Here is a 13559-nt window from a genome sequence, read left to right as displayed (position 1 = left end):
GAATGTTCTTCCATTTGTTTGTATCCTCTTTTATTTCCTTGAGCAGTGGTTTGTAGTTCTCCTTGAAGAGGTCCTTCACATCCCTTGTAAGTTGGTTTCCTAGGTATTTTACTCTCTTTGAAGCAATTGTGAATGGGAGTTCACTCATGATTTGGTTCTCTGTTTGTCTGTTATTGATGTATAAGAATGCTTGTGATTTTTGTACATTGATTTTGTATCCTGAGACTTTGCTGAAGTTGCTTATGAGCTTAAGGAGATTTTGGGCTGAGACAATGGGGTTTTCTAGATATACTATCATGTCATCTGCAAACAGGGACAATTTGACTTCCACTTTTCCTAATTGAATACCCTTGATTTCCTTCTATGGCCTAATTGCCCTGGCCAGAACTTCCAACACTATGTTGAATAGAAGTGGTGAGAGAGGGCATCCCTGTCTTGTGCCAGTTTTCAAAGGGAGTGCTTCCAGTTTTTGCCCATTCAGTATGATATTGGCTGTGGGTTTGTCATAAATAGCTCTTATTATTTTGAGATACGTCCCATCAATACCTAATTTATTGAGAGTTTTTAGCATGAAGTGTTGTTGAATTTTGTCAAAGGCCTTTTCTGCATCTATTGAGATAATCATGTGGTTTTTGTCTTTGGTTCTGTTTATATGCTGGATTACATTTATTGATTTGCATATATTGAACCAGCCTTGCATCCCAGGGATGAAGCCCACTTGATCATGGTGGATAAGCTTTTTGATGTGCTGCTGGATTCTATTTGCCAGTATTTTATTGAGGATTTTTGCATCAATGTTCATCAAGGATATTGGTCTAAAATTCTCTTTTTTTGTTGTGTCTCTGCCAGGCTTTGGTATCAGGATGATGCTGGCCTCATAAAATGAGTTAGGGAGGATTCCCTCTTGTTCTATTGATTGGAATAGTTTCAGAAGGAATGGTACCAGCTCCTCCTTGTACCTCTGGTAGAATTCGGCTGTGAACCCATCTGGTCCTGGACTTTTTTTGGTTGGTAAGCTATTGATTATTGCCACAATTTCAGCTCCTGTTATTGGTCTATTCAGAGATTCAACTTCTTCCTGGTTTAGTCTTGGGAGAGTGTATGTGTTGAGGAATTTATCCATTTCTTCTAGATTTTCTAGTTTATTTGCGTAGAGGTGTTTGTAATATTCTCTGATGGTAGTTTGTATTTCTGTGGGATCAGTGGTGATATCCCCTTTATCATTTTTTATTGCATCTATTTGATTCTTCTCTCTTTTTTTCTTTATTAATCTTGCTAGCGGTCTATCAATTTTGTTGATCCTTTCAAAAAACCAGCTCCTGCATTCATTAATTTTTTGAAGGGTTTTTTGTGTCTCTATTTCCTTCAGTTCTGCTCTGATTTTAGTTATTTCTTGCCTTCTGCTAGCTTTTGAATGTGTTTGCTCTTGCTTTTCTAGTTCTTTTCATTGTGATGTTAGGGTGTCAATTTTGGATCTTTCCTGCTTTCTCTTGTGGGCATTTAGTGCTATAAATTTCCCTCTACACACTGCTTTGAATGCATCCCAGAGATTCTGGTATGTTGTGTCTTGGTTCTCGTTGGTTTCAAAGAACATCTTTATTTCTGCCTTCATTTCGTTATGTACCCAGTAGTCATTCAGGAGCAGGTTGTTCAGTTTCCATGTAGGTGAGCGGTTTTGAGTGAGATTCTTAATCCTGAGTTCTAGCTTGATTGCACTGTGATCTGACAGACAGTTTGTTATAATTTCTGTTCTTTTACATTTATTGAGGAGAGCTTTACTTCCAAGTATATGGTCAATTTTGGAATAGGTGTGGTGTGGTGCTGAAAAAAATGTATATTCTGTTGATTTGGGGTGGAGAGTTCTGTAGATGTCTATTAGGTCCGCTTGGTGCAGAGCTGAGTTCAATTCCTGGGTATCCTTGTTGACTTTCTGTCTCGTTGATCTGTCTAATGTTGACAGTGGGGTGTTAAAGTCTCCCATTATTAATGTATGGGAGTCTAAGTCTCTTTGTAGGTCACTCAGGACTTGCTTTATGAATCTGGGTGCTCCTGTATTGGGTGCATATATATTTAGGATAGTTAGCTCTTCTTGTTGAATTAATCCTTTTACCATTATGTAATGGCCGTCTTTGTCTCTTTTGATCTTTGTTGGTTTAAAGTCTGTTTTATCAGAGACTAGGATTGCAACCCCTGCCTTTTTTTGTTTTCCATTTGCTTGGTAGATCTTCCTCCATCCTTTTATTTTGAGCCTATGTGTGTCTCTGCACGTGAGATGGGTTTCCCGAATACAGCACACTGATGGGTCTTGAGTCTTTATCCAATTTGCCAGTCTGTGTCTTTTAATTGGAGCATTTAATCCATTTATATTTAAAGTTAATATTGTTATGTGTGAATCTGATCCTGTCATTATGATGTTAGCTGGTTATTTTGCTCGTTAGTTGATGCAGTCTCTTCCTTGTCTCGATGGTCTTTACATTTCGGTATGATTTTGCAGTGGCTGGTACCGGTTGTGCCTTTCCATGTTTAGTGCTTCCTTCAGGAGGTCTTTTAGGGCAGGCCTGGTGGTGACAAAATCTCTCAGCATTTGCTTGTCTGTAAAGTATTTTATTTCTCCTTCACTTATGAAGCTTAGTTTGGCAGGATATGAAATTCTGGGTTGAAAATTCTTTTCTTTAAGAATGTTGAATATTGGCCCCCACTCTCTTCTGGCTTGTAGGGTTTCTGCCGAGAGATCCGCTGTTAGTCTGATGGGCTTCCCTTTGATGGTAACCCGACCTTTCTCTCTGGCTGCCCTTAACGTTTTTTCCTTCATTTCAACTTTGGTGAATCTGACAATTATGTGTCTTGGAGTTGCTCTTCTCGAGGAGTATCTTTGTGGTGTTCTCTGTATTTCCTGAATCTGAATGTTGGCCTGCCTTGCTAGATTGGGGAAGTTCTCCTGGATAATATCCTGCAGAGTGTTTTCCAACTTGGTTCCATTCTCCCCGTCACTTTCAGGTACACCAATCAGACGTAGATTTGGTCTTTTCACATAGTCCCATATTTCTTGGAGGCTTTGCTCATTTCTTTTTATTCTTTTTTCTCTAAACTTCCCTTCTCACTTCATTTCATTCATTTCATCTTCCAGGGCTGATACCCTTTCTTCCATTTGATCGCATCGGCTCCTGAGGCTTCTGCATTCTTCACGTAGTTCTCGAGCCTTGGTTTTCAGCTCCATCAGCTCCTTTAAGCACTTCCCTCTATTGGTTATTCTAGTTATACATTCTTCTAAATTTTTTTCAAAGTTTTCAACTTCTTTGCCTTTGGTTTGAATATCCTCCCGTAGCTCGGAGTAATTTGATCGTCTGAAGCCTTCTTCTCTCAGCTCGTCAAAGTCATTCTCCGTCCAGCTTTGTTCCGTTGCTGGTGAGGAACTGCGTTCCTTTGGAGGAGGAGAGGTACTCTGGTTTTTAGAGTTTCCAGTTTTTCTGCTCTGTTTTTTCCCCATCTTTGTGGTTTTATCTACTTTTGGTCTTTGATGATGGTGATGTACAGATGGGTTTTTGGTGTGGATGTCCTTTCTGTTAGTTTTCCTTCTAACAGACAGGACCCTCAGCTGCAGGTCTGTTGGAGTACCTGGCCGGCCGTGTGAGGTGTCAGTCTGCCCCTGCTGGGGGGTGCCTCCCAGTTAGGCTGCTCGGGGGTCAGGGGTCAGGGACCCACTTGAGGAGTCAGTCAGCCCGTTCTCAGATCTCCAGTTGCGTGCTGGGAGAACCACTGCTCTCCTCAAAGCTGTCAGACAGGGACATTTAAGTCTGCAGAGGTTACTGCTGTCTTTTTGTTTGTCTGTGCCCTGCCCCCAGAGGTGGAGCCTACAGAGGCAGGCAGGCTTCCTTGAGCTGTGGTGGGCTCCACCCAGTTCAAGCTTCCCGGCTGCTTTGTTTACCTAAGCGAGCCTGGGCAATGGCGGGCGCCCCTCCCCCAGCCTCGCTGCCGACTTGCTGTTTGATCTCAGACTGCTGTGCTAGCAATCAGTGAGACTCCGTGGGCGTAGGACCCTCTGAGCCAGGTGCGGGCTATACTCTCCTGGGGCACCGTTTCCTAAGCCCTTCGGAAAAGCACAGTATGTGGGTGGGAGTGGCACCCCTGGAAAGGGAACTCCCTGACCCCTTGCGCTTCCCGAGTGAGGCAATGCCTCGCCCCTGCTTCGGCTGGCGCATGGTGCACTCACCCACTGACCTGCGCCCACTGTCTGGCACTCCCTAGTGAGATGAACAGGGTACCTCAGATGGAAATGCAGAAATCACCCATCTTCTGCATCGCTTGCGCTGGGAACTGTAGACCGGAGCTGTTCCTATTCGGCCATCTTGGCTCCTCCCCCCATGCCAACATTTTACATAGGTCATCTCATAACTCCCCAGACCACCCATGGAGGTAAATGTCCTTATGTTATTTACGGGAGATAGAACTGAGCCTCAAAAAGGTTGGGTGATTTGCCGAAACCATGCAGCAGTATTTATACATCCAGCATATGTAACTAGGTTGATGTGCCTCCAAATTCTTTGCTCTATTAAAATTTCAGACTTTCTATGATTAAAAAAGAAAAAAAACACGAACAACCTAATCAGAGGTGACTCAAGATTGGCATCTGCTAAAATCTTTTTATTCTCATTTATTTTTGTATGAGAGCATTGAAGCCGGGACATGCAAGGACCTGAGCCAAGACCCCCAGGGATAGCACTTCAGATCCACAATTCTTTGAAACACTCATTGAAGTAAGATACCCGGGCCGCTTCTTTTTCCCCAGAACTAAAGCCTCGGAGCTAAGTCTTCTTTATACGTAAAATAGAAAAAAGACTCTCTGCGCCACCTACCTTCAGATTTTTTTTTTAATGAAGATCAAATAAGAGAAGGATGGGAAAACATTTCTTTTCAACCAGCTTTTACGATTTTCCTTACCAAGACTTTTAGCCTAAAGTTGTGTTTCCGGATCAGAGAATTATTTCTTTGTAAGCTATGAGTGCCTCTGTCCCATGAGTCATGCTGTGGCTCAGCAGTGAAGGCAAGCTAGAGAAACTCAAATATCTTATTTTGACTTTGGGGATGCATGCAGAAAACTCTGACAGTGAAGGGTATTTCAGGAAACAATTATTTCAAGTAACGAGCCCTCACTTCTCCTCAGGGCCTGTCAGCAGACTGGTGGAATGACGCGCACTTTCAACATCACGTAAAGCCGAACATCTACCCCAAAGACCCGGCTATTGACACGGGCCCACTTTTTCTGCTTGGAGATTCACAACCTGTCAAGGTACACTTAGAAATCTTGAGCACCGAGGAAATGTTCCTGGAAGTGGTTCCTGGAAAGGCTTACAGCCTTGCCTTGGAATGATCAAGCTGGAAATTCTGGCTTCACACACAATCTGAGAACATCTCTCCTTCTTTTAGGTTCAAAATACAGATTTGAAATAACTGAATCTGGGGCTGTAAGAACACAAGGGGATAAGTCTATGACCTTAAAGATCATCCAGTCCAACCTCCCATGGCAGGAAATATAGAAATCCACGTTACTCTGAGCAATCCCAGTGACAGATGGGTCCCTGCCCAGTGCCTGTCATTTTCTCTGAGGCAATACAAGCCAATGTTAGATCGTCAAACCAGATGACTGGAGTTGCAATGACTGTCTGAGGTTTAAAACAGGGCATGGAGAAACATTCACTGAGAGAATATAGGTCAATATATTCAATAAGCACTAGATCACGTACTTTCATGTACCTAGTTATCTCAACTAATTCTAGCCCAGTTAGAAGAAACTATGCTGTTATATTTAGTTCATGTTCATTTTGGTGCATTTACACATGAACTACAGCCCAAATGCCATGGAAGAGAGCTAGAAGTCTCACCTCTAATTTGAGCTTCTTAAACAACAGAAAAAGGAGGGGGAAAGTCATCTTCAGAATTTCTCAGTTAATTATTACTTTTTAAAACTCCAACTTAAAACCATCATGTACAATGTCAATTACCAAGATTTTTAGGAGGGAGTCTTTCTTAAGCAAAGGAGATATAAGGATAACCAAAGAAAAGTGCCTCCCCTCAAGTGAAGTACCTGAGAGTCAGGTACTTGGGAAGAGGTTGCTATCTCCTAGAAAAACTAGGAGTTTTATAAAAATAAAACAGTATAGCCTTCTCAGTTGTTGCCTGTCTGGTACATTAACCAAAAATTGTTCAACTTTTTGAAAGTAGTTTTTTTCATCTTTGGGAGACTCACCCTTTTCCCTAGCTGAAATAGACAACAAGGTCTCTTGCTTTGAAAAAATTCCTGGTGCTGTGATCACAAATCAGTTGCTTTTGACAATGATTCCACAAACACATTGGACTTCCCTGATGTTTGTGGGTTTCTATGATCATCATTAGAATTCTGAAGTGTTGGTTTCTCCAATTGTCCCCTCATATCTCCCCTTCCCCCTGGAGAGCAAGGGAGTTTGTCTCAGGGAAGTTCATGAAGCAGCTTGAGTTCAGACATGCCTTCTATAGAGCTATTTTCAGCACACATGCTACCTCTTCACAAATGATAGAAGCTATATCTCCAAGTTCTGAAGCTGCTCCTGGGACATCCCTAAAATCTTAGAGTTCTATATAATATAATTTCAAAACCACTGCACAAGACATTATTTACAATTATTTATTTAAACTCTAAAATTCAGTAGCTTCACATCAAAAACATTTCTAATCAGCCCTGGGCTTTTCCTTTCTTCCTTCTTTACTGTCTGCCTTTCTAATACTTTATTCAAATGTTAAGTTTCTTCAGCAAGCATTTACATTCTTCTATGTCCTGTGCTTATATCCTGGAAGACAGAATCCTCCTTTGAGGTGATACTCAAAATCTGTCCATTATGGTTTGTGCACTCCCACGCACTTCCAAGTAGTCCCTTTACCATGTTTCCTGTTACTAAAATATTTAAACGTTTAGGAATAACTGCAAATAGCTATTATTACTTTATCACTATGATATTTCTTGTAATTTTTGGTAATGAGAAGGAAGGACCAAATATACCATCCAAATGCAAGAAGAAATCTATACATATGAGGAAAGATATCAAAGGAAAGGAGAAAGCAAGAGTCAAACACTGCCCAGAGTTATAACTGAATGAACATAGGCAAAAATACAGAGTGAGTGTGAATTATCACTCATTCGTTAATTCCTTCAATAAACATTTTTGAGTGTCTGCCAGATACTAGAGATATAACCATTACCTCTATCCTCCTTTCAAAGTATTTGCTTTGTGCCCTGAATATATGCCAGACTAACTAAGGAGACTCTTAGAAAATGAATCAAATTTTCAGTAGTGAATGTAATATTATATTATTATATAGTAATTATATAATGTATAATAAATATTATATGTGCTATCATCATGTGCTAAAATAATAAATGATAGTGTGATTTCATTTGATTTCATGATGAGAACACAAAAGAAGAAAGATGAGACAGACAGGAGGGGCCACGACTATATCTTCTATCATATTACCATTTAGTATCTTTTGGATGAATGAATTTAAAAGAAAATTCTTGACTGTGATGAATGAATCGTACATCTGTTGGATGAATGAATAAATATGGAGCAGAATCCTAAATGCCGTAGTTGAAGAAGCACAAGAAAAACTCGGAAATGTCCCATTTCAGTGACCATTCCACCTCACGTAAAGAGAAAAAAATTCAAAATGATTCCCATAAGAACAAAAAAAAGATCACAATTCCTACAGTCAAATGGAATATTCCATTTGTGCCAGAATTACCCACATATAATTGAAGCAAAAAGAGGCCACAATATTTCCTCCTATACTGGTTCTGGTTCTTCTACTTCCTCAGACTTGAAAGCTAATGAACACTGATCAGATGGCTCTTTCCATAAAGATTTTAGACATACGCACATGCATGTGCACACACACACGCATCCTTGAGTGTGATGACCAGAAGTGTGGTCTCTTATTTTAGTTTTATTCTCTCTCTATTCAGTACGGCAAGAAGAAAATCAAATACATCAACTATGAAAAGCAGCACCTGTACTTCTGCATAGGTGAGTCTCCCAGAGCCACATTCCTTATATCCCATTTCCTTGAAGCAAGTACTTGTCAAGGGAGAAGGCACGACTGGAATGCTCTCACAGAAACCAGCCCATGTCCTATTGCTACTGAGCAAAGCAGAATGTCTTATTTAGACTCACTGGGGTGGAAATCGGCAAAGGGAAATGGAAAAGTAAACAGCCTTTTTAAAGGGCACCTCATCATTCTGAGAGTTGGATGGGGAAGGAAGGAGATACCCAACGAGAGAGGGAAAGCAGGCTGCCAGTCAAGGGGCCTGCATCTAGGCCTGTCATTCTGGAAAGACCAAACATCTATCAAGAGAAAAGAATAATGGTGTTTGGGTAGGAAGGAAGTAGAGATGGGGAAATAAATCTGAAGCATTTGCAGTGTGACACCAGAAATGGAGAGGCCGGGGAATAAAGGGCACCTGCAGTGCTTTTGTGTGGAAGAAAGCTGTCTGCTCCCATGACCTGCATACAGCTGTGGGAAGGCATGAGACATATATATCTGAGTGTGGGCATGTAGGTCAAGTTTGAAGGAAAATAAAGGTAGCTGAGTAAATCTGATACCAGTAAAAGAACATCATAAGCAAAGCAAAGAGCCTTTGCTCTTAACCAACGTCAAACTCATAGCAGCTCACAAAAAAAAGAAACCCCCAAATCTGCCCAAATAAAACATACATCTGGGGAATAAACCAAAATCAGGGAAGGAACCAAACATTTCCTGTAGTCCAGTTGTTCTCAACCAGAGCAATTTTGCCTCCCAGGGGCAATGTCTAAAGACATTTTTTTGGTTATCGCAACAGAGGAAGAGGGAACTTATTGGCAGTCAGTGGATAGAAGCCCGGGATGCTGCTAAACATTCCATGATGCAAAGGACGGCTCCTCATAAAAATAATCATCTCACCCAAATTTCCAGCAGTGCTGGGGTTGAGAAACACAGTTGCAGATGATCCGATTTGCCCACGTGTAGGCCACAAGTGGCCACCCCTATCATGCCAGAGGAGGACAGCAGGGGGCAAATATTTTGAAGTGTGAGATCGACCATCACTGCTGGCTCCTCCACAGTTGGAATTCAGCTTCCCCCATCCTGCACTCTCACCTGCCCCGCTTCTCTTGCATAACCTAAAAGAGGAATGAGGACATTGGTGCCCCATTTTTTATTTATTTATTTATTTTTAAATTATTATTATTATACTTTAAGTTGTAGGGTACATGTGCACAACGTGCAGGTTTGTTACATATGTATACATGTGCCATGTTGGTGTGCTGCACCCATTAACTCTTCATTTAGCATTAGGCGTATCTCCTAATGCTATCCCTCCCCCCTCCCCCCACGCCACAACAGTCCCCGGTGTGTGATGTCCCCCTTCCTGTGTCCATGTGTTCTCATTGGTGCCCCATTTTTAAAAGGTAGCTGATTCCCAGCCTAACTAGATGTGTGTTTGCATAAGAAAATGCTGTTGGACTTTCTTCTGTGAACTTTCCTGAGAAACATGTGTTTACCTCCCTTGTCTGTAGTGGGGCAATATGTCCTTACCCTATGAGAAATGAGGGAATGGTGTGAATTCACTGCAAAATGCCCACCTCACAAACCACACTGCCACCACCAAGAGCTGTTTTATTGTGGCCTTTCCCGGCAAATGCTAGCTTAACATCTTGGGTGCAGATGAGTCATACTCAAACTGTCAAAAAGAAACAAAACCAGATATTTGTTAAAGGCAGCAAGACAAATTATATTCAGGCAATTGCACTAGGGGAGAGAGACTTCACCATAAACTGAGCTTAATTCTCCTGACGCAAAAGTGAGAGAGAAGCTTTTAAACGCTGGAGCATACTAAAGGAAAAATACTGAAAGACACTGGGAGATGGGGTAGGGGGTGGAGGATTTGGTTGATAAGATTTGTCCAGTCTGTCTGTGTCTGCTAACTGGTACTTATCAAAGTTTGTCTCCTATCCTCCCAAATAGACTGACAGATAAGAGCCCCATCCTTCTTGATGGCTAGATTTCAAAGGGATTGTTACCAGGCCCTTGAGAAATACATTTCTGGAGTATAGACGCTACATTTCAAAGGAAGACACAAAGGATTTACAATTGTCAGTGTCCTAAAATAAATGCTCTAAGAAAAAGGGGTGTCAGGTGCCTATAGTCAGATACTGGCCAGAATAAACAGTAAATTATTTTGGCAGCATTGAGCTTTCTCACGTAAAAACTTCAAGGATGCTGGGATTATCCCAGAGAGATGGCCTTGAGTTTGAGAAACTATGCTAGTGTTTGTTCAAGTTTCTTAGTTTGGAGAGTGGATGAAATCATTTGTGCTGAGAGTCTGCAATTTTCGTAGGCCAAGGTTGAGGCCTAGTCAAGAAGAGGGCTTAGAAGATCCTAACTAAAGTTCGACCAGGAAGACAGGCTTTGTGAAAAGCCAGAGGATCTCCTTAAGGATCCTCTGTGCCTGGGAAGCCTCAGTGATGCTGGGGCAGAGGCAGGTAAATAACTCTGACCAGGAAATGAGTATACCTTCTTTATCTCTGACACCTCAACACACTGTAATGGGGCTAAATCCCAAAGATCCAGGGAGACTGAAGGACTCCAAGTACCTTGAAAAAACTTGAAAGCTGATAGCAGAAGCTCTTCAAGGATGCTTTCATCAAAAATGACTCAAATCTCCCAAGCTTTCCTAGCTTCTTTGAGGTAGCTTGAACCTGGAGCTACTGACCAAATTCCCAGCCCAGGCTTTTAGACTTGAAATGCCCAGTGCAGTCCAGGATGAGGCTGTGGATCTCCACCTCGCATCTTTCCTTGGGGCCAGCATTCCAGGAATGCTGCATTAAGGAGATAGAGTCCTGCTGACTTGCACTGGGGTCACATTTTTCAATTAAATACATTTACTGGATTTATTAAATAAATGTATTAAGTGCTTTATAAAAATACAACACAGTAATTACAAAACAGATGCTGGATCATCCTAATACCAAAAACTGGCAGAGACACAACAAAAAAAGAAAATTTTAGGACAATATCCCTGATGAACATCAGTGCAAAAATCCTTAGTAAAATACTGGCAAACCAAATCCAGAAGCACATCAAAAAGCTTATCCACCAAGATCAAGTCAGGATTCAAGGCTGGTTCAACATATGCAAATAAATAAATGTAATCCATCACATAAACAGAACCAATGACAAAAACCACATGATTGTCTCAATAGACGCAGAAAAGGCTTTCGATAAAATTCAACAACACTTTATGCTAAAAACTCTCAATAATCTAGGTATTGATGGAAAGTATCTCAAAATAATAAGAGGTATTTATGACAAACCCACAGACAATATCAATCTGAATGGGCAAAAGCTGGAAGCATTCCCATTGAAAATCGGCACAAGACAACCTCTCTCACCACTCCTATTCAGCATAGTATTGAAAGTTTCTGGCCATGGCAATCAAGCGAGAGAAGGAATTCAAATTGGAAGAGAGGAAGTCAAAGTGTCTCTGTTTGCAGATGACATGATTGTATATTTAGAAAACCCCATCATCTCAGCCAAAAATCTCCTTAAGCTGATCAGCAACTTCAGCAAAGTCTCAGGATACAAAATCAACGTACAAAAATCACAAGCATTCCTATACACCAATAATAGACAAACAGAAAGCCAAATCATGAGTGAACTCCCATTCACAATTGCTACAAAGATAATACAATACCTAGGAATACAATTTACAAGGAACGTGAAGGATCATTTCAAGGAGAACTACAAAGCACTGCTCAAGGAAATAAAAGAGGACACAAACAAATGTAAAAATATACCATGCTCATGAATAGGAAGAATCAATATCATGAAAATGGCCATACTGCCCAAAGTAATTTATAGATTCAACAGTATCCTCATCGAGCTACCATTGACTTTCTTCACAGAATTAGAAAAAACTACTTTAAATTTCATATGCAACCAAAAAAAAGCCCATATAGCCAAGACAATCCTAAGCAAAAAGAACAAAACTGAAGGCATCACGCTACATGACTTCAAACTATACTACAAATACATCAAACTATACTACAGTAACCAAAACAGCATGGTACTGGTATGAAAACAGAGATATAAACCAATGGAACATAACAGAGCCCTCAGAAATAATGCCACACATCTACAACCTTCTGATATTTGACAAACCTGACAAAAACAAGCAATGGGGAAAGGATTCCCTATTTAATAAATGGTGCTGGGAAAACTGGCTAGCCATAGGCAGAAAACTGAAACTGGACGCCTTCCTTACACCTTATACAAACGTTAACTCAAGATGGATTAAAGACTTAAATGTAAGACCTAAAACCATAAAAACCCTAGAAGAAAACCTAGGCAATACAATTCAGGACATAGGCATGGGAAAAGACTTCATGACTAAAACACCAAAAGCTATGGCAACAAAAGCCAAAATAGACAAATGGGATTTAATTAAACTAAAAAGCTTCTGCACAGCAAAAGAAACTATCATCAGAGTGAAGAGGCAGCCTACAGAATGGGAGAAATATTTTGTAATCTATTCATCTGACAAGGGGCTAATATCCAGAATCTACAAGGAACTTAAACAAATTTACAAGAAAAAAAAAACAACCCCATCAAAAATTGGGCAAATGATATGAACAGACACTTCTCAAAAGAAGACATTTATGTGGCCAACAAACATATGAAAAAAAAAAGCTCATCATCACTGGTCATTAGAGAAATGCAAATCAAAACCACAATATGATACCATCTCATGCCAGTTAGAATGGCAATCATTAGAAAGGCAGGAAACAACAGATGCTGGAGAGGATGTGGAGAAATAGAAATGCTTTTATACTGTTGTTGGGAGTGTAAATTAGTTCAATTATTGTGGAAGACAGTGTGGTGATTCCTTAAGGATCTAGAACCAGAAATACCATTTGACCCAGCAATCCCATTACTGAGTATATACCCAAAGAATTATAAATCATTCTACTATAAAGACACATGCACATATATGTTTATTGCAGCACTGTTCACAATAGCAAAGACTTGGAACCAACCCAAATGCCCATTAGTATTAGACTGGATAAAGAAAATGTGTCACATATTTACTGTGGAATACTATGCAGCCATGAAAAAGGATGAGTTCATGTCCTTCGCAGGGACATGGATGAAGCTGAAAACCATCATTCTCAGCAAACTAACACAGGAACAGAAAACCAAATACTGCATGTTCTCACTCATAAGTGGGAGTTGAACAATGAGAACACATGGACACAGGAAGGGGAACATCACACACCAGGGGCTGTTGGTGGGTTGGGGGTTAGGGGAAGGATAACATTAGGAGAACAACCTAATGTAGATGATGAGTTGATGGGTGCAGCAAACCACCATAGCACGTGTATACCTATGTAACAAACCTTCACGTTCTGCACATGTATCCCAGAACTTAAAGTATAATTTAAAAAAAAAAAGATGCTGGAAAATATTTAGAGAAATGGGAAGATAGTCATGATATG

The 13559-nt window shown here is 40.6% G+C and overlaps 1 protein-coding gene across 1 annotated transcript in view; it reads left to right on the top strand.

Annotated features, from left to right (window-relative positions):
* Positions 1 to 13559, top strand: part of LOC129007442 (putative fatty acid desaturase 2-like protein FADS2B) — a 42664-nt gene that overhangs the window by 22193 nt on the left and 6912 nt on the right. The window contains 2 exon segments of the mRNA XM_054438355.2: positions 5162 to 5287; positions 7994 to 8054. Of these exon segments, the coding sequence (XP_054294330.2) occupies positions 5162 to 5287; positions 7994 to 8054 (187 nt within the window).

The sequence above is a fragment of the Pongo pygmaeus genome, chromosome 9, assembly GCF_028885625.2.
Source record: "Pongo pygmaeus isolate AG05252 chromosome 9, NHGRI_mPonPyg2-v2.0_pri, whole genome shotgun sequence".
In the NCBI taxonomy this organism is placed as follows: Eukaryota; Metazoa; Chordata; class Mammalia; order Primates; family Hominidae; genus Pongo; species Pongo pygmaeus.
This window is presented reverse-complemented; position numbering and strand designations above follow the sequence as displayed.